The 22269-nt window shown below is 35.7% G+C and overlaps 1 protein-coding gene and 1 pseudogene across 1 annotated transcript; both read right to left on the bottom strand.

Moving 5' to 3' along the window:
• Nucleotides 1-97: 97 nt before the first annotated feature.
• On the bottom strand, nucleotides 98-922 carry LOC124451883. The gene has a single exon (XM_047002474.1). It carries the CDS (start codon nucleotides 916-918, stop codon nucleotides 133-135), a length of 786 nt encoding a protein of 261 aa, XP_046858430.1. The 5' UTR covers nucleotides 919-922; the 3' UTR covers nucleotides 98-132.
• A 433-nt stretch (nucleotides 923-1355) lies between these two features.
• Nucleotides 1356-22066, bottom strand: LOC124451885 (annotated as a pseudogene).
• Nucleotides 22067-22269: the final 203 nt, after the last annotated feature.

The raw sequence follows: 22269 nt of genomic DNA, 5'->3' as shown, positions 1-22269 counted from the left end.
TTGACCTACAATACAACTAGGCCCAGCCCCTCTCCTCCCCCCCCCCATTCATGAAGATGTCACCATGAGAAAGGACTGGGAACTACATACCATTTGATTTTTCTTTAGACAAGAATGAGTTGAATATCAATGCTACATCATAAAACCTCCTTCCAAAAGCTTTGTCCAAATCTTGTCCACAGTCCACTCTGGATGGGGCCCATCTCTGATTATTTGTGCAATTAACATGGTCGACGTTTTTTCTGTTACATGTTGAGCAAATCTCTCTTCAATTGTTTTCTTCTTGATCTTATTCACACAATCTGCATAAAATTTCCTCTTTTCTATGATTTCACGCACATGCTGACAACGTACACATGACTTCACTGTGTGTACGTTTGACTTCAAAAAGCTTTGATATTTGTGTCTTAAGTTTTCAAATTTCAGTCTATCATAAGCCGAACGAAAATAGTCGACGTTGTCAGTATTTTCAACTTTCTTTCTCTCCAAATGGTTTATTGATTTCACGCATGTCCGACGAAGTGGAAGCTTGTCGCTTGATTCGTATGTCTGATTAAAGTTTTGTCTATTTCTTTCTTTCAAATTGTGAAGCTTTTGCAGCCAAAATGCGTCAAGACTGCAATCTTCTTTAGTCTCACCAGACGTTTTTGTCGATTTACAACGATAGTCTTTCAAAATACGCAACTTCTCTCGAACAAATGTTTTTAAAACTTCATCACTGTTATCGCCGTCATCACCAAAAACGCTACTGCAAAATGATTCACGAGAAATCTCTAAAATACTCGCAGTCGAACTTGAATTAAAATCCTCGCTGTATTTTTCTTCTGTCTTTTCGGTTTTCTCTTGACTGCTAAACTGGGATATTTCAAATAAAACATTCTCATCAATATTTGACTTTGACGAGTCGTTGACGGCCATCTTGAAAACCGTTAATTCTCCCCAGTCCCCCCAGTCTTGAAGTCATTGGTATAATTGAATATACAGTATATTTACAAACAACCAAGAAAATAGACACTTAGATGCTGGAAGCCAAAACGGTCTTTTTCAAAGTTGAATAACAATCAATGATCCTGCCAAGGTCTTTCCAAGATGAAGTAGATGTACAAATTATTCAAAAATGAAAAGAACTCTGCACAAGTTTTTATTAAATACTAGGTAAGTATGCCTAAATTTTCTTGGCAGTGGTTGAGTTTTTTAAATTTCTTTTAGTTTTATGAATGCTTGGACGGGATGGTATGCAGTAAAAAATCCTCAAGATCCAGCAAGGCTTGAGTGACGAAGTGGCAACCTTTATGTCTACCTTCATGTTGAAGAATAATTGAAACAAAACAAATACACATCCTAAACGAGAATGCTTCTTTTCATCTACATTTATTTGGGACCTTCATGGCCGATGGTTAACATTATTGCAGAAAATATTATAATTATTTGCGAGCACTTTGCTCAGCGGTAATACAATAAATAATTAACTACAAAACACATTATTGTGGAGAGGTACTAAGTTTACATTGCAGTCTAAAAATGTATGTTAAATGAATAGTGATGTTTTCCTCCGTATTTTAACTTTGAACAGAAATCTTTTTTCCATTTTAGGGCATTCCTATCCTCATAATTTTTGAAGAAAAGATGACAAAAAAAACTGGTTTTGGTTTTACCTAAACTGGTTTCACAAAACATACACTAAATATCATTGCAAAATGGAAAAAAGTCATTTAAAATCAAAGGAATTGTATAATTTTCGTTCGCCTTATAGACGTGAAACTGTTAGAAGTCTTGCGAGCTTCTCGTTAATTATTAAAATTACATTGAACAATGAATATTTCGGCTAGCTAGTTTCCGGGACCACACGGAACACTTTACCAATCCTAAGATGAACTTTATGTAGTATAAGTTTAAGTTCTTGTTTACAATCCAAGACGACCATGTCACATAGCTGAGGATAGTGTAAAGATACGTGAAGTTTGAACTGAAATGTAAAGAAAATACAGAAACTTATGAAAACGGACTTTAACATCCAAAGTCACATCATCACGGACGAATTTTCATATTTTTTTTTACGGAGGTGGTGTTAAAAATTTTAGAGGGGGGTGGTGAACGGGTTAGGATGTGACGTAAGAGTAAGTGAGTAAAGATTGTATACAGTTGAAACATTGCTCAAACTTAGTTCAACTGTACCAATGATTTGTTTTGTTAAAAATTTTGTGTGTGAATGTAAAATGCTTCTTAGGAAGGTAAAAATTTATTTAGAGGGGGTGGGGTGGGGGTGGGGGGTGAAATCTGTGTCTACCTCTCCCCAGAAAATCCGTCCATGCGTGAGATCATGAAAACGAATTTTTAGTAATAATTCTGTGTTCTACAAATACGCAAAATTAATCCGCAACCCAACCCCGATCCTTGATCTTACAGCACTTGGATATATCAATGACATGTTGGATTAGAGATTAATTTCACGTCAAGTAGAAGACGGAATTACGTATAAGCAAATTTTTGAGTGCTTGGAAAGTTCAACAAGCTCCATATGAAACCGACCACTTAAGGTCTCCACAAGATTAAACCATAACTTTTATGGAGCATGTTCACAAGCTATGGTACGGGGGTTGATGGGAATCAGTCTTTGGCTTTCGAAAAGCGCATGCTCGTACTTTACAAGACAAGGGGGAGTGGGACACAGCACATCATTTCCATCATTTAACCATATGAAAAATCACTACTCACTCTTTCATCGTTCAAACGAAGAATTCTGGTAAACATAAGCAATAGTAAACTCGTCCAAGCATCCCTGTGACCAACTGACTGTAATTCAATAAACTGCCTCAAAGCTTCATCGCAGATCCTAAAAAGAAAGAAAAAGAAAAAAATCAAATCAAGCCTTCGAGGAAAAGTTTAAATGGTTTCTAAAAGTGGGGATGCACATCGTTTGTTGATCTTGCTAATCCCCAGGCGTACCTCAACACCTTTTCCTCGACGCCTTCCCATGATTCCTTTCTCGCAACGTCATCGTACATGCGAAAGAGAATTCTCAACAGGCAGGCCAAACTGGACGTCTCTTGTTTCAATAAATTGGGCTTTGACTGTCCTTTAAAACCTTCAAATGATCAAAGAAATTATACAGAGAAGTGTATAATGAATGAAGCAAAGGAAAAGTTTACTTGTGTGTCCGCCATCTTATTTATCAGAAAAAAACCATGCGTGCAGTATAACCATAAAAGCAAATGTTTTTTACTTTCACAAGACTTGGTCTAGTGACCTTAGAATTTCCCACCTGTTTTATGTAGATTCAACATTCAGAAAAGGGGGGGAGGACAGTTTAACCTCATACGACCAAATCTGGTAAAGAAACTTGGCCACCCTGCATGTGGGTGTCTAGGTATAGGGACATGCACAGCTTTTGGAGTGAGTGCCCTAATAGGAAGGACAGCCACAAATTCGCCTTTTTGCTTGAACGTTTTGAATGTGATGTTTTTACTCGTGTATTAATTTTCAATTCAAATAGAAACTGTACAAAAATGTGTCGCTCGTGTCAAATGGTACAATATATTAATGAAACGTTTACCAGCTTTCCAAAGGGCCGTCCTCAGCCCGTTGTTACAATTGAAGCTTTTAGCAAACTTATACGAGTTCTCCAGCACTTCGCAAAACAAAAACAGCTGGTTAGAGGTAAGATGTGGAAACATTCCGTCGTGTTTTCGTTTAGCGGTTCGTCGAGGAGTGTTGAGACCCTGAAATAATGAAAAACTAAGTCACCAATCATAATGAGACATGTACGATTATTGAAAGTAAACAACTCTGACTACAGTGTATCGTTGCTACTTAGAACAATGTCAAAACATGAAATTGTATGAAAGTTCAGCTCTGGGTAAATAAACATCAAAAACCAAGATGCAAAACCCTCAAAGAGCGCATTTGATTGGATTATGGTTGACAATCACTCCCTGGAAAAACACGGTTGTAGCTACATATGGTATTCAAATGGCTATTTTTTAACTAAAGAGTTCGACTTCCATTGTGTATATAATAGTGTAATCATCACGATAGCACTCCGGTGATCACATAGTTCAGTTCTATGATTTCTTTTGGTATTTCGCGAAGGAAAGTAAAATTCGTAAAATTTGCAATTCGGCTATTTTTACACCAATCAGGTGAAAGAGGATTTACTACACCATTATAGGTGATTTAGAGAATCAGTTTGACCAATCAGGTGAAAGAGGATTTACTACACCATTATAGGTGATTTAGAGAATCAGTTTGACCAATCAGGTGAAAGAAGATTTACTACACCATTGTAGGTGATTTAGAGAATCAGTTTGACCAATCAGGTCAAAGAGGATCTTACAAGCCTGCAAACAACACATAAGGAGCTTTAAGGAATTCAACCCAAGGAAATCGTTTATTCTATAAAGTCCTATGAGGATAGTTATTGAAATTTTTACGTGTCTAAAGAAGGAGGAACCAGTTGTGAACTCGATAAATAGGGAGGTTTACATATTCATGTTTTGCTGTATTAACTTCCAGTGAAATCAATTGTTCTCTACAGATTAAGAGATGCATATATGACTTTCTGACCACCCCACCCCTACAACCACAGAATAATAATTATACAGAAGAGCCACTCAAGTGTGCACTGCGTCCTCATGGCCGCCATTATTCTAGCAAGATATATTTAGGGTTTTTCATTTGTTTCCAACCACTACAATTACATGACGTCATTTCTTCGTAATGAAAATAAAAATATTTAACATGAGAAATGACGTCGTTTCATTTTAGTGTTTGGAAACAAGTGAAAAGCCCTAAATATCTTGCTGGAATAATGGCAGTCGATATGCGCGTCACAATATGCTTGAGGACAAAAACATCAAAGGTTCCGACACAAGTGACTTTTCTGTATATTACATATTCTGTGCTTCAGCTAAGAACTTTGTTATGCCACCAAGGGGAACTCTGGTATAACAACATTACGACAAAGCAATTTATCTCAGTATTACCTACAATGACCGTAATTACAACTGACCTGTAATTCAGCCATAGTATCTTCATCTTCTCGCTTGCTGGTGCTTGGGAAAAAGACGACATTGTCGATCATTTGAATAAGTTCCAATTGAACGACACACTTAATGATCAATGAATTGAACAGCATCCTCTCCGTCTGCACAACTGAAATAATCAGATGATTTTACGACGTTAAAGTACATACATGAAAAAATTTAAAAATGTCACTCTGGTGTTGGTTGAACATTTCCGCATTCACGCTCAGACGATTTTTTCATTTGTCGGTAAAAATCGAACTTTTGAGTATGCCAAACAAAGGGCTAATTTATCTTATTAGAGGATTTTCAAACGCATATATCAATTATACGTTTTGCTACGCCTTTCCAATAAACAAAAGTAAATTAAACACGTAAATGGCAGCAGGCTGTGACAACAAATTATTAATCTCAATTGATTTCTAGCACATAGTTACCTGGTTCGTGTTCTTCGACAGGTTCAAATCGTAAACTAGGCGTACTATGTAAACTAATGCTGTCTTGTTCTTTGGTTTCTTCAACTGTATCTTGAGGCATTTCCTCCTCCGTTTCATTCAAACCTTTTGACGATTGCTGGCCATCTGGTTCGTCCTCGTCTAAAAAATAATACGGAAAAATTTTTCACTTGTTACTCAAAAGAATGCTAGCTGTTGGTTCATACGAGTTAAAGATTCACAGGAGCTATATTGCAATATGCGAACTTTTGCTTCATATGAGCTTTTGGTTCAAATGAGCTTTTTTAATATGCGAGCTTTAGCTTACCATGAAATATTTTCCAATCTTACAATTATGGACACAATTGAAGCAAAAATTTCCCTTTAAAAGAATTCACAAACGTTTTATTTACCTTCCGGATATTTAGGCACGATATCATCCTCCAGGTCGACAGGTGACATTATCTACAATATACGTCAATTTTAAGGGTAATAAATACATAAAAGAAAAAGAATAGTTATGAAAGTTTGTCAAAAATTTTAGAGTGTCGGGCTTTAAAACTTCATAAAAAATACGAAGGGGCGGATGGATTACATAATTCCGGTAGCCGGGATTCAGCGAAGCGTTAAATGATTTTGGCAAATGGAAACGATTCAATACTTATCATCAGATAAATCTTATCAAGCAATTTCACAATATTCTGATTTAATAACTACGCAAAACATTTAAATTAAAACAACCAATTTGCCATAATTTCATAATTACAACCTGAATGAGGTGTGGCGGTTCGCAAACACTTGTAACTTTTAACCTTGAAATTTTGGCTCTTTTCAATCCCTTGAAATCATCGGCCTAGCTCGCTATCGTGCCAGCTCGCCTCCATAAAATAAGGCTCTAAATGTAACTTACCTTGAGTGGTGATGACGCAGGAGTGACATCAGGTGTGGGTAGACTCATTACTTGTTGGTCAGCGGGTCTCCATTTCAATAGTTCGTGAGGTACGGTTGATTCAAATATCGTCTTTACACATTGACATGTCTTTTCCCAGACGTCTTCGGAGAACGTGTTGCCATTGGATATGACGAGATTTTCCAAACAATTGGTACCAGACCTCGCTAACTGCTCGTTATCTAAAGACATGTATTGAATGAATGATCAAAGCAAGACATGGTGTTACAAAGCATTTACAGTCGAACCTATAAGAAACTCTGATACTTCTTGTATACTAATGTATCTCAAACCAAACCAATCACAAACTCTCATAGTTCAAACCAATCACTAACTCTGATATATCAAACCAATCACAAACTCTGACACAACGAACCAATCACCAACGCATCTGCCAAGCACAAACACGTTGCGTAATCTCAAGCTTACCTTGTTTGACACACCACTCTAGATGACCATACATATCATCAAGAAGAATTTCAGCAAGAATATCAAAATACTGAGTAAAAACATCGATGATAGCATATAGAGCGTGATTACAAGTTGTTGTCATCCATTCTGATTTCTATAAAGAAACATCACAAATTTTAAAACAGCTGATGTCTCATTTTATGACGAGGAAATACAACACCTTATACACAGACTTTATTCTATGTAAAGGAAACTACCTTCTCGCAGTTTAACTTTACTCCCTCCTGATTTAAAGGGAAAAGCATTCTTTACAGGTGGGTAACTTTCACAAACGAGTGTTTCAAACCTTCCATACTGGTACAAATCGTTTACACAAAATGCAATCGGTGTGTGAATAGGGAATGCAAGAGGATAAGAATGGATAGAGAATGAAGTGAATACGAGTAGATATACAGAATGAAGTGACTCTAGAATGAAAGTGGATAGAAGTGAATAAGAAATAGAGGAAGATATGAGGGGATCATTGAACTAAAATACATGGAACGCTACATGAAGCAAATAATTGAAGCCAAATCTTACAGCCAGACACGCGTGTTTAGTGTTTCAAGATTCTCTCGCGGAGTGAAAATTGATTGAACTACACATGCGTGTCTGGGTGTAAAATTTGGCTTCAAAAAAATACTACGGTTATCTATTACAGGTAGCGTTCCATGTATTTTAGTTCAATGGAGTGGATAAACAATTGAAATGGATGAGTGAATGAGGAATGAAGGTGGATAGAAGGGAACACATGAACTGAATATTATTCCATGTGGAACTGGATAGTCGTGTATGTAAGTTGACTTTTTGCGATATGTGTGTTTATGGCAATCATAGACAATAAGACTACAATAACGACATATTATAAACTACGTGTTTTGAACCGTGGTCGATTACGGGAGAATAATGGACCGGCAAAATTGTTTCTTAGCCAATCAAAGCGCGCCATTTAGCCGGAAGTGACGCTTGCCATATAATAAGAGCACAATAAAAACAGTTTTCTAACCTCCTGCCAATCTATCTGTCTGTCTGGTAGTTTCATGTTGTCGAAAATTCGAAACACGACTTTAAACACATCACGCCACCAATGTTGGAGAAACGTGTTCCCGTATGTTTTCATGATTTCAAACATCACGGTTAGGCCTCTAGTTGATGGATGGAAAATAGCTCATAATCAAATTATACAATACATACTAATCTATACAGTACATACAACTCAATATTTCCACCATACCTTGTTCTGACATCTAGTTTACATCGGTTGATGATACACGAAAGCTCAAAAAGGACTGGAAACCAGCCTTTCACCCAGATTCTGTCCTGCTCTGATATCCCAGCATCCTCTACTCCGTAGTCTTTAAACATCTGTTTATAAAAGAAAAGAAAACAGACGCCATTGGAAAATGCTACACGAAAAAGCGATTGAAATAGATGATTTGGATTTGATTTGATCCAAAGTGGTTAGCTTTGATGTGATTTTGCAAAATTTTAAATCATTTCAAAGGTGAAAAGAAAGTAGATTTGCAATTGTCGTACCACAGGATTTTCGGAAACAAATTTGGCGCAATTTCGTATCAGTCTTATTGCTTCCATACTCGTGTCCGGGAAACTTGCGTTGCATGCGAATTCCGAGAGACACTTGACGGCATCTTGGAAAGAGTCGATGGTCGCGGAGAAATATTTCTCAAAAATCGTGGCTAAAAGAGAAAATGAATCTGTCAAAGCTTTGATTTACAAGTGCCATTGAAACAGTAGAGAAACAGGGCTAGAAAAGTTTAAAAACTCTGCCTTTTGACTCGTAATTTGCATCAGCTAAAAAATGTTTCATACATTTATTTCATTTCTCCATTAAATCTGGTTTAATTTTCATTCATGCATCATGAGGCGAACATCCATCGACTTTATGGTAAAGAAAAGTTTACCTCGAAAACTTATACGAATATGACTGAATTACCATGGAAAAGAACGAACACATAAAATTTTTGTTGCAAAATAAACGAAGTTCTCTGTCACATCCGAGAAACACATTTACTTAAACGATGTTCAAATTCAATTTGAATTTAATTTAATATTTTACAGATGTCTAAGTAGTTCAAGCTTGGAAACGGATTCACCATGATTTCTTCAAACATATGCAACCATTTTTATTTTAAAATTTTAAAATTTGCACCGATACAAGAACTTTACCCAAGAGCACAACAGACAGGTCGGCGGTAAGATTAGAAGAAAAACCTCCTTTCTTAAACTACAAACCTGTTGTTTGAAAAGCGAGTTCCACGATTCCTTCATCATGATCGGACGCAGCCAAATGAAAAACGGAGAAAACATTTTTCCAACCAGATTTGATGTTTGCGGCTTGCGAATGCACCATTTGTGTGACACATCGTACGACCATATCACGAATTGTGGAAGAACTAAAATGTGAATGAATGAATGAAAATCTTTATTTTGACACGCTGGCCTTGTCAACTGGGGTTGATTTCCACAAGGGGCGTGCTTTTGTTCAAAAACAATTACAAAATTTACTAAGAAATAAATTATCTACAGAAGAGAAGTTTAAATATTTACAGAGTTTAGTTTATTCCATCAGTTACATGTTAAACTAAATCATAAAATGCAAGCAGCAATTTTCTTTTGAACAATCGAGTTGTTGATTCAAGCAAATCGTAGACTGGAAATTGCAGTCCTTGTTGCCAAGTTCATAAAGATATCGAAGAAAGAACTTTAATCAAATCCTTCCAATTATAACACAGCGTTTGATTGAAAGACTTCCTTTGTAAAATTATTCGTAAAATTTCAACTTGGAAAAGAATCTGCAAAGTCTGCCACAAATTTTGTTTATTTGAGAGAAAGATTTTCAAGCTGCCAGAAATTTTACATTTTCTGACTGAATTCACTCCTGCATAAACGTACCTGTTTTTCTTCACTATGTACTCAAAGGGTCGGAGAAAATCCTTTTGAAATCTGAAATTTGGCAATTCGCCCTTTTCCAAGAATTTCATGGATAATTGTCGCAAAGAGTCGACACAGAAGAACGCAACTTCTTCATTAGGGTTACAACCACACTAAAATGGCACATAAATTATCTAAGATGGAGAAGTACTATAGTTGGTAGAACATTGGAGATGAAGGCATTGATTATCTTGTATTTATACTTGAGATATGAGAGAAACTAGAGCTGTCTTTTAAAATATCATCATAGTTCACAGTTGATCTGATAGTTTAGTTGATAGAGCATTGAAGACAACAATCATCTTGTTACTATACCTGAGTACATCATAGCAACGTGATGTTATTATCCATAACATCAAGATACAATCTTAGTCGTTAATAATCGCTAACCTTGTTAAAATGATCTCCCAACACAGCCCATATTCGTGACCATTGTAGCCGAATACGACCCATATTGTAATAAGCAATCTCTACGATCTTCTGCAGACTAAACATACGTATCATTGTAGGATTGGAAAGCTCAACTTCCGAGACTTGACGTAAACCTTCCACGAAATCGACTTAGGAGAAAAACGAAAACATTTTGAGATTTGGATACAGGAGATAACGATACTTGAGATTTGAGAAATGGGGATTTAATTACTGGGGATTTGGATACTGAGGATTTTGATACTTGGGATTTGGTATTTGGGAACAGGGGATTTAAGTACTAGAAATTTGGGTACTTGGGTTTTCGGGTATTGGAGATTTCGGGTATTGGAGATTTGGATACTTGAGATAAAGAATGGTCAGTGAATTATGGTCAAGTTAGAGGTATAAAAATCTTATTTAAGATGCAGTTTAATGTATACATGCAAACCTACCGATAGCATCACCATCCAGTTTCACTGATCCCGTGAAAACTCTAAACGTAATAAAACACAATGAAGAAGTTGAGATGAAGATATTCTGCTGAGAGAACATAACGTATGGACAGTGCACGAGTTCTTCAAAATTATAGTTTCATGTTTATGTTCAAGGTTCTCTGGTTCACTTGAGCCTGAAGATGACTACCGCTAAGGATGTCAAAACGTCAGTCAACAATAACAATAACAGTCCTTCTCAGGACTCTGCTAACATGGACAATGAACATGTCTACATAGAGAATCATTCATCGATATTTCTTGCTGTTACAAGCCCCACTCTAGCTTAAAGACAATTTTAAAGATTCCTGGGAGGGGGGCAGGGGTGAAGCCAGAACGCTGAATGGGAGGGGTGAATATTCATATATTTAGTTTTGCTTGACTTTATTTAATTTGAAAAGAAATTAGTTGGTCACAGCGGAATATATGACCATATATATGAATATTCACCCCTCCCCCTGCATTAACAATCTAGCTTCGCCCTGGGGTGGGAGATAGGTCACAAAACACAATCCTCATAGCTATCATTAAAGTAAACGTTACCTGTCAACTGCAACGACAACACTTTGTGCAGCGGTCTCCCCAATGGCTTCCTGTGAGCCAGCTGCTTTTTTCGAGTCAGCGTTAACAGGCATCCGACCTTCATAGAAATACAAACAAAGAAAAGCACCCAACGTTAGTATTTGACATTTTTCTATGAGCGTCACAACAATGTTATAAGCAACCTGAGGTTATATCATAAGATGTCTTGTTGTTTGCGGTGAATGCTGTGGGTGAATTAGTAACACCGCTGGACGCCGTGTGAAGGTATCGCGTTTTCACACCAGTACCGATAAGTTGAGCCAATTCAAGTTGGGAAATGCATTTCAGTATCTAGAATGAAAACAATGACTTTAGGGAAACGTAAAAAGATGCGCCGAGCTGAACAAGCAATTGAGCAACGAAAACGAGTGTCCAACAAGACGAACATAAACGTTAAATACATACGTAGAAAATATCCTTCAAATAAAAAATATCTTGAGAAAAAATTCCTTTTCTTATGCATATTTATTACTGATGTACATTTGTGATACGATTCTCTGATGAAGCGTATGAAATACGGTCAACAAAGCACTTGGAAAAATGAAAGTTAAAGACTGTAGCAATATCGTGAAGTTTCCACTACAGACAAGACCTAGACTTTTTCCTTTGATGAAAAAAACAATCGATCATATTTTCAGTCGTAGACACCAACCATAATATATAGCAAGATGATTCTCTCTACCTCGAGCCAAGACTTCCCGATGTAATTACCATCCGTTTGAGCGATGGTAAGAAGTGTCTTGATCGTCTCGATGTTCTTCGTTTTCATTTCATGAATATGCGTGCCACTGGTCGCAGTAAGTAAAGTGAACCTGGATAGCGCTTGTACGAAAGCATCTCTTTCCAACTACAATGTGAAAAGAGTTATTAGGAGTATCGAAAAATGAACTTAATGGTAAAGAATCTCCATTCATATTCCCTAACATCATTATAACTAACTGTAATCATTGAAAACTTTTAAGAAAAGATTATTTCACATTCACATGCATCCTGATATATCCATATATGTACACAAACAGACAATTAATTCAAAGGTAAACAAACATCTGTTTTATTGTATACATATGAGTATCATCTAACCTTGAACATATAACACGCAAAGAACACGACGTGTATGTAACTACGTAAATATATTCATAAATTTCAACAATTCAACATTCAACATATTTTTGAATATATATTTATGTCCGTGAAAGGGTCACCAGGGGATGAAAAGGTATGCAGAGACATTAATGTCATTATTTCATACCCAAATATAATAAAATGAACAGAATGTTGTGTGTTTATCAACTTACAGGCATGCTGAATATGCAAGATATTCGTATTGCACAGCGGATTCCATCAAGACAAAATGAAGCAACAGAAGGATCGTCGTTGTCTTGTAGATTGACGCTGAACGCGGCAAGAAACGGACTCCATGCAACCTTAAACACACAAAACAAAATGGTCAACAATGGGGACTGGGGCCGGTTGTAAGAAGCAGATTTAAAGTAGTGGATTATCTCAATAGAAAATCCAGTCAAATCATTCATTGGTCAGCTAAAATATTAGATTATCAAACAGATTTACTCTTAGTCATAGCAAACATTCATTACATAAAATCTAAGTCTTTTCTTTAACAAGATTAAGATGAATGTCATCATGTTTTGAAATCTACGCCCTCCGTACTTGGCACTGTCCGTATAAGTTGACATCACAATTAACGCTTCGTTAATCAATCCTTACATACACCACAAACATTATCCTCCAGACTCCACCTCCCCGTACCTTGAACATTGTCTTCACGTGACCAATCTGTGTCGCCGTGACAAAATCCGTCTGAATATGACTAACGTCTTCCATTTGTGTTTTGGCGTTTTCCGCCATCTGCTCCATTTCCATAGAATACAACATACGACGATGTTTCTCACTTTGTAAATCTGTAAAGTGGAAGCACAATAAAAAATCTCTTTGCTTTCATGAAAATGCATTGGAGCTCTCTTAAGACCAACACCTAACATCACAATATCCATTATAAGCCCCTTTCCTACACCCATCTCAAGAACAAAACCTCCATCTCAAGACCTTCACCTCCATCTCAAGACCTTCACCTTCATCTCAGAGCTAGGACTCAACACTTCGCAGTCAAGACCTTTACCTAGCATCTGTACAATTTTTTCAGTTAAGCCTTGATTCTCGTATTAATATTGCAATACATACATGTAGCATCGTATCTACTGTTCACTTTTGGTGTATGTTTCATCTTGATTTCATTCTGTGCAATATCATCATAAATTGCTTCAAGATATTCAGATGGAAGATCTTTACTGTCATTTATACCACGATTCATTTGAATGTACTGCTCTTTCGTTATCTTCCGTTTAACCTGAAAGAAAAGTTCACGTGATTACGATGTCGCATCTAAAGGCTAAATTTTCACGTGATTCCATTGAAGGCTCCATATCAAAGCCATGAAAATCTCGCGTGACCACAATGGAGTCACGTGATCTTAGACATAAAGTCACTTTTATAGAAAACCATTGCAAATAAAGTAAGTCTGTGTAACCTGTGAACTATGTAGATCAGTAGTCAACATGATGATAGAATAAGCCAGAACGTAGGCAGCGTCTGCACTAGCAAACACATCGTCACTAAAATACAAATGATAAATATAAAATGAACGGACCAGCATTCAATGCGAGATGTGAAACAACAGATAACAAGACACAAATCATGTCCTTACTTTGGGTTCGTTTCACAAAACCTACTCGCAAACTTCTCCATGAGTCGATCGATCTTTTGCGCTTCACCGGGAAGCCGGAAGTTATGTAAGAACAATCGCAGAGCTTGCACAAGATTGGTACCAGTGAAATCCAACTGATCTATATAGGCGTACATTATCTCCCGTTCATATCTAAAAAGTATAGGAAGACACGAGGAACAGTTGAGGATATGAAGAACAGTTGAGGACATGACGAATAATAGATCTAAGTCTACTACTGTTTGCTTATTTTGAGCAGTAGCAAATCTTACTGAATTCTGTCAATATTATCCACTGGATAGAGAAATTTTGAGCATTTAAAAATTGTTTTGTTTTTTATGGACAAAATAACCAAGAGATTTGAAGATAATGCTTAGTTTCAAACAGCTTTTGTCCTTTTACATGGAGTTTAATGCAACCTTAAACATATTTTAAACATTCTTGATTTTACGACTAAATTTTCTGATTTACTATTTCCTGTATCATGAGCAAACCATCCATGGGCTTAAGGGCAAATTAAAACAATCAACTTTTCTTCACTCAATTAATGTTGAAATAAATACTTAAGATGAGAATCAAACGTCTTAACGTGATTTTCACGTGATTGTCACGCGAGGGAGATGTAAAACATACTTACTGTCCTGGATCACCAATCAGCTCACCAATCATAGTCTAAAACAATAAAAGGCCACACTGGGTCAAAATCCAAAGCAAAATTTAATGTTTCTACAAATTCCTCAAAGATAGCGTGAAAATGTGACATAATGAAAACTTTAGTGAAAGAAGACAACATCATGTGAAATTAAACAAAAGGATTGCAAGGGATAAATGGACTAAAATGATCATCACCTTGTCTAGTGTATCATCAGTGTGTAAGAACTGAGCGACTTCGGTTGCTGTCTCACCAAGGAGACCTTCAGATTGAAGGAATTTTATACCTTTTGATGGATTCTTGTTAAATCTTAAAGTAAATCGTAAAATTGAATAAAAGTACAGAAGATAAACAAATTGTTGACCAAACTTACAATTGAATTCCCTTTTCTTTCGTCTCCTTCTTCTGTTTAAGACTCTCAAATTCTTGAGCATTATCGATGGCTTTTGTACTATTAAGAGACGACTGACTACCCCCGTTTTTTGAGATTGTAAATCACCGGGTTCCCCTCCGTTTTCATTCTCCTCGGTGCTTCCTTTTCGAGAAATTGTTGGTGCACCATCAACCAGATCTGTCAGGAAATTTATATGGAAGAGATTAAACAGAAGTATTGAGGAATAACTATGATGATTTGGAGATCAATAAGGGATCGCGTGGATCATTAAGAAGTTAGCATAGATCATCAAAAGATAGCCTAGATCATCGGGAAGATAGTATAGATTATTGAGAGATAGACTAAAACATTGAGGGCAGCATGGGTGAATAATGAGTAACTATAAACATCAAGGTATAGCCTTGATCCACCGCGAGACCACCAAGGGTAAGTAAGATAACTAAGGGATAACTTAGATCCTGAGAGGTTAACTACAATTGTCGAACAACTAGTTACGATTAAGAACATTAACGTGTGTATAAGAAAATAATGGAGTAGCTTCGATAAATAGGGATACAGAGTATAGAAAGATGGAATCTTGATGGAGACAAAAATCGTCAGTGTAGCCGATATCAAAAGAGGGGTACAATGGATCATAAAGCGATAACTTATCGAAATGTACAACAATATTAAGTTTATATTCGCTACATGCGAGTTTCTTCAATTTCATAAAGATGTTAAAACTCACCAAAATTATCGTCCACCTGAGAATCAGGTTTAAAGTAAAGATCCCTGCTCCATTCTACCATACATTTAAGAATAGAAACGAGACATTCCAGACCTTTGATACGAATACTGCGTTCTTGAACCTGGAAAAAACATATAAAAATAAGACAACATTGATACTATTCATATAAAAACGTGATAAAAGATGTATTATAATCAACATTGTCAGCACAAAATATTAGAGACATGTTCTAGTCCTTTTCATGTTGATAGACTATGCTCCAGTTTTTCATGTTGATAGACTATGTCCCAGTCCTTTTCATAATAATAGACTACGTTCCAGTCCTTTTCGAGTGGCATAGATATGAACAAGAGAATGTAGAGAAGTAAACATTATGAAACATATTCATCAACTTACTGGTGTCGCTCCTAATTCAATAGCTTGACGTCCTTGGGCAACTTTAGACAAATCATTGATCAATCTTTGAAAGATATTCGACAAAGCCAATTCACAGTCGTAATTTAAATATATATCAACGACCGTCTGTGCGTCTGCAATAGAGGACACGAATGGACATTAATGGCTAATATGAATGGATATTAATGGATGACAGGAAGATAAAATCAAAAATTTGATTGTTTGGTATATTGATAATTAGTAAGGGAAAGGTCACACCTCACCTCTTGTACACCCATGAAGAAAATTCGAACGAGAGGATTGTGAAGACTGAATATAGGATGGAATTTGGAAATAAAAGATGCTTAATTGTTGTACAGGGTTAAGCAAACAGAGGAGACATTTGGTAGAACTGGAGACAATGTCAGTGCAAGCTTTACACCGAAAGTTGACGGTTTGCACCAGCTAGAGAGTTCTCACAAAAGTCTCAAGGTTTGCATAAGCCAGTACAAACACAAAAAAACATCTTTTAGTTCTTTTGTAAATAATAGTAATGCGAAACAGACAACTTCAAGAAAAAAGTTTAAAAATTTTTCTCTAACATCTATTCATGATTCATTTGCAAATTATCTTTGATTGATATAATTGATGTAGCTCAGATACACACGTTTGTACAGGCTAATGCAAACACAGCTACAGAGCAATCATTTCACGCGTTATATTATTGTTAGTAAATGGATAAATGTGCAGATGAACGAGATTGCATAGACGAAATGTACAGGTGTACACGTAAGATGAATTGGATAGACGAAATGTACAGGTGTACACGTAAGATGGATTGGATAGACGAAATGTACAGGTGTACACGTAAGACGAATTGGATAGACGAAATGTAAAGGTGTACACGTAAGACGAATGGATAGACGAAATGTACAGGTGTACACGTAAGACGAATTGGATAGACGAAATGTAAAGGTGTACACGTAAGATGAATTGGATAGACGAAATGTACAGGTGTACACGTAAGATGGATTGGATAGACAAAATGTACAGGTGTACACGTAAGATGAATTGGATAGACGAAATGTACAGGTGTACACACGAATTGGATAGACGAAATGTAAAGGTGTACACGTAAGACAATTGGATAGACGAAATGTACAGGTGTACACGTAAGATGAATTGATAGACGAAATGTAGGTGTACACGTAAGATGAATTGGATAGACGAAATGTACAGGTGTACACGTAAGATGAATTGGATAGACGAAATGTACAGGTGAACACGTAAGATGAATTGAGGTACAAACGCAAGGCATTCAATGGATGATTGTAACCAATGGATTGAAAAATTGGTGAGTAAATGGATAAGGAATACATGAAAAAATTGACGAAATTTTGATGAACTGAAGTGATGTACACACACTTACATGACAATGATGAAATTACCTGAACATATTCTAGTTAACGTCCCCATCACCATCCATTTATGTTGAAAAGAACTTGTCGACGTTTCCAAAATGTTTAAGAAAATATCTTTAAAGAACACCTGGTCAAAATTATACAATATAACATAAAGTACTAACCTACGTCGTCTGGTTACGACACGGAAATCATAGCAAAAAAGTGAAAAGTTTGGAAATGTTCAAAATATCAGCGCTTATTGCAGCAGCAAACGAAATTATCAAACAAACGAAACAATTAACATTTCACGGAAAGTTTACACTATAATATAGTATTCATGATTGATCTAAATCATAGTTTCGACAGAATCTAAAATGTCTGGTGAAAGTTTAATTCCTAAAACTCACCTCAATCTGCATTTTTAAATGTGTCTTGAAGTATGACAAAAGTGTGAGAAAGATTGCCAACGATAGTTCAAACACAGCAGGAACAGATGAGACGCCATTCTTTGATAATGCGACGCATAAATATTGTTTTATAGCGTTGATAAACATTGGATGAGTACGGAAAACAGGTCCGGCACTTTGTAGACAAGTTAACAGCAACTCCAGTGAGAGAATTTTAGATCTGAGTTCATGCGATCTGAAAATATTGAAAGGTTTTCTTATCGTGAGTAAATCTTAAAGGCTAATGCTAAAATCATACTTTAAAAAAGTACTGATAGAGCTATCTTGTATATGTCAGGTCAATTTAGTTGAGTTCAATTTGTTCATGTAGTACATAAAGTTATATCAATAAGAGATAACCTTTACTGCATGATCTTTAAGAACAGTTATGATCTTAGTTGGAGATATCTATAGTATAAATAAAGTTTGTTTAGTTTAGGTTTCCTTCTGTAGTAATATTGGATCAAGAAGATATAAACGAACAGTTTGATACATGTATCTTAGTATCAAAAATAAGTCGAAGTTTCTGTAGTAAAGATATTCATGATGACATGAGCTGATAGTACAATATAAATTAGATCAAACCACTTTTTTGAAGTGACTTATGATCAATGAGAGTTTTACACATTATCAAGATACATCTAAAAAAACTGTAGCTAACTTACTTGGGATCCAACGGTCCTTCCGCAAGCGGTTTCATCGATAATTTACACAATGACCTAAACACTAAGAATGCATCCTTCTGGGTGATATGAGAAAATCTTTGTTGAGGTGGCTTGCCTTCACTTGACGTCTCGCTGGGCATATCAGACTGAGACTCGGAGACGGAACTTCGTGCAGTTTCATTCCCATCATCCTCCTTGGGCTCTGAAACTTCGCTAGTTGTCGAGTCATTTGTCTTTGCTTCTGAATTAACATCAACGCTATTTGGTGGGATTACGTTGGATTCAGATGGATCACTAACATCTTGTACCTGGCCCACACTTGGGGAATCGCCATTAACGGACTCGTCATTAACATTTGAACTTATATCGAGATGTTTATCTTTGGCAATCTTCGCTGATTCTTCACTTTCTTCATCTATATTGTCTTTTGCATTGCCACGTGCAGAAGTCTTAGAAGGCAAGTCATCTACAGCAACATTGTTTAACTCGTCTGAGTCATTTAAATGCTGTTCTTTATCAACAGACTCCGAGACATTAGTGTCAACTGTTGTTTCGACTAAATCTTGTTTTGTTTCATCGTTCACAGCATCACTGACACCATCAACAACATCTTTTACACCCTTCTCTTCAACCATTGATTCTTCATTCATGATAACTGTATCAATAACATCCTTATCTTTAACCTCCGTGGAAGGAACGGAGACTTTGCTATCTGTAAATGAAAGCCATCAAAGAATATTGAAAAATAAGGATTGGTCAGCAATATCGTCTGTAAAGCGAGTTTTTGAAAACAAAACAAATACGTAAACAGTTTTTTGCACAGGGGGTTGATTATCTTGTCAAAAAATTTCAGGGGGGCGGGTCAAACTTCCAAAAACAAGTAGAAATGCTTCCTTACCGTTCACATCTTCAATTTTATCGTCGCCATGATGGATTTTACCATTTGGTAAAGGATTGATGTCAGTTTTCTCCTCCTTTTTGCTGATTTCTTCTGATTTAAAATTATCGCTATCATCCTTTTCTTCATTTCCATTTTCAGTCTATTGATATACAAAATGATGCAATATTATCAATATTGACATGTCTATTGATGTACAATATGATACAATATTATCAACATTGACATCTCTATTGATGTACAATATGATACAATATTATCAACATTGACATGTCTAATGATGTACAATATGATACAATATTATCAACATTGACATGTCTATTGATGTACAATATGATGCAATATTAACAACATTGACATGTCTATTGATGTACAAAATGATACAATATTATCAACATTGACATGTCTATTGATGTACAATATGATACAATATTATCAACATTGACATGTCTATTGATGTACAATATGATACAATATTATCAACATTGACATGTCTATTGATGTACAATATGATACAAAAATATTATGTTCATCAAAACAAAACTTACAGCTTGACTTTCCATTCTCTGAAACACAAGACTTATCATTTGCGTCAGTGTTGCCTTTGCTGTTGTTTGACTAATAAGACTTTTACTGGCAAGGTAAATGTTGTAAACTGTTCTAACTGCTTGAAGTAAAGTTCCTTCATGAACTTCACAAGTACTTGATGTAACAGCTGTTAGAAGAGCCTGTAAATATAGATAATAAAAATATACACATTATAAAAATAAGATCATTTTCAACTGTCCACAGTTAACACATAGACTTTTTAAATCTTGTTGGAATCCAATTATTCAATGTGATATTTAAAAAACTCATGGTACAAAAAACGTAAAAAACATAGGGATACATATGTCATTACCCTCTTTAAATTCCTCAAGGATATATCATTTCTCTAATTAAATACTTTAACAGTTTGACATTACTTTTTATAAATACCTTTATAATTTGTATTTGAACATTTACATCAGTATTTATACGGTAAAGCAAGTACAAATAGTCTCGATAATTCTTAAACCTCTCTGGTTCAATGGAGTCTGGTGTATCACCAACAATATGACCATAAGCAATGAGTTTCTAAGAAAAAAGAATGTTTGAAATACTCCAATTTATAGAAGCAAAATACATGACCTAGATTTGTGAAGGAATACAAAATGGTGGTGAAAAGACACATGTGAAGTTGTGAGGCTTGGGGATGAGTACTGTTGATAGATAAGGATAGCAATATTGACAATTTCTAGGAGAAATTTAGGAGGTAACTAACAAAAGAAAATACATAGAACTTATTTTGTGCTACCAAATTGCAATAACTTAATAACAATGCAATGAAAGAGTTTACAATATTAAATCTATTTCTTACAACTAAAGACTCCAAGTGTCCTAACACATCAAACAAAAACAACTTACTTGTATACAGTCAAGTGCAATGGTGACAATCCTGGCACATTTTGTTTGACAAGCCAACTCAAAAGGAAGAAAATATTGATCTGCTGTAATGAATGTTTGCTGACCAGGTAGTGGAGGTAGAGTTGCAGAAGAAACATTCCTGAAGATTTTATTATAAATAAATCAAACCAACATTCTGGTTTATAAATCTAACTTTTGAACAATAAAACTTAGCAAATCTGTGAGCATGCGTAGTCTGGATATAACTGTGAATTTATTAAGATTCAAGGTTAATAACTCATTTTGGTCATGTTAAAATTGGAAAATTGGAAAGAAAATTGGACAACTTTACATAATTAAACTTACCCTGTAGATTTTTCATTTCCTTGAACAGCGTTTATTTCCTCTAGAATAGATCAAAATCATAAAGCGATCATTTTGTAAAGCAACATTCCTGAACACAGCAGTACATTATATTCATTGCACACGTTGACATAGATTTCTCCATAAACATATAAACATATAACTCAAGAAGAATATGAACCAGCGATTGACACTAAAAATAACTGTTTGCCACGTATAAAAAAGTACAAATCATACATTGAGCAATTTTAAAGATACTATCGACAGCGTTCGTTGACATCCTGAATGAGGGATTACTACACTTAATGTTTTGTTGATAGCAAATGCAGAAACTGGTTGAAAATGCATAAAACATAGAGCAAATAGAATCCAAATACATCAGCAATAACTACAATCATTACTTATGGATTTATACCTAAAGCCGTTTCGCAAGCTTTCTTTAGTTGTGAATGATGAGACTTTTTTGTTTCTTTATCGAGTAGAATTCTTTGTAAAGCACCAGATAGGAACACGTTCTTTGTTTTCACGTTCTTCTGCATGACTGAATGATTTAAAAGTTCAAAAGGAATGAAAATAAAACCTTACTAAGGCATCTCTATGAATTACTATTCCACTGGAATTCCGCCATCTTTCCATGTTTCATTCCATTTAATCACGTGACTATAAGAAAGTATGCGGAGCAACTGTGAATGGTGGAGGATTGGGTCGAGAAAAACCAAAACTTTAAAATTCTGAATAACTAATGTTGTGGTCGTCTTTATTTTGACAACATTTTGACGATGAGAATTGAGAATTGACAGCCCAACTCATTCTGGCCATCAGAATCAGACTCATGGTTTGTCCGTTTTCTATGTGCACTCGCTGCGAGTGTTAAAAGAAGTGATTTTTTAA

The sequence above is a fragment of the Xenia sp. Carnegie-2017 genome, unplaced genomic scaffold (genome assembly GCF_021976095.1).
Source record: "Xenia sp. Carnegie-2017 unplaced genomic scaffold, XeniaSp_v1 HiC_scaffold_24, whole genome shotgun sequence".
NCBI lineage: Eukaryota > Metazoa > Cnidaria > Anthozoa > Malacalcyonacea > Xeniidae > Xenia > Xenia sp. Carnegie-2017.
Note: the sequence above shows the minus strand (reverse complement) of the source record. Positions and strands in the feature narration are given on the sequence as shown.

Bases quoted from the DNA above. Each gene is read 5' to 3' on its own strand.
- LOC124451883 (XM_047002474.1), bottom strand. From the start codon at position 918: ATGGCCGTCAACGACTCGTCAAAGTCAAATATTGATGAGAATGTTTTA.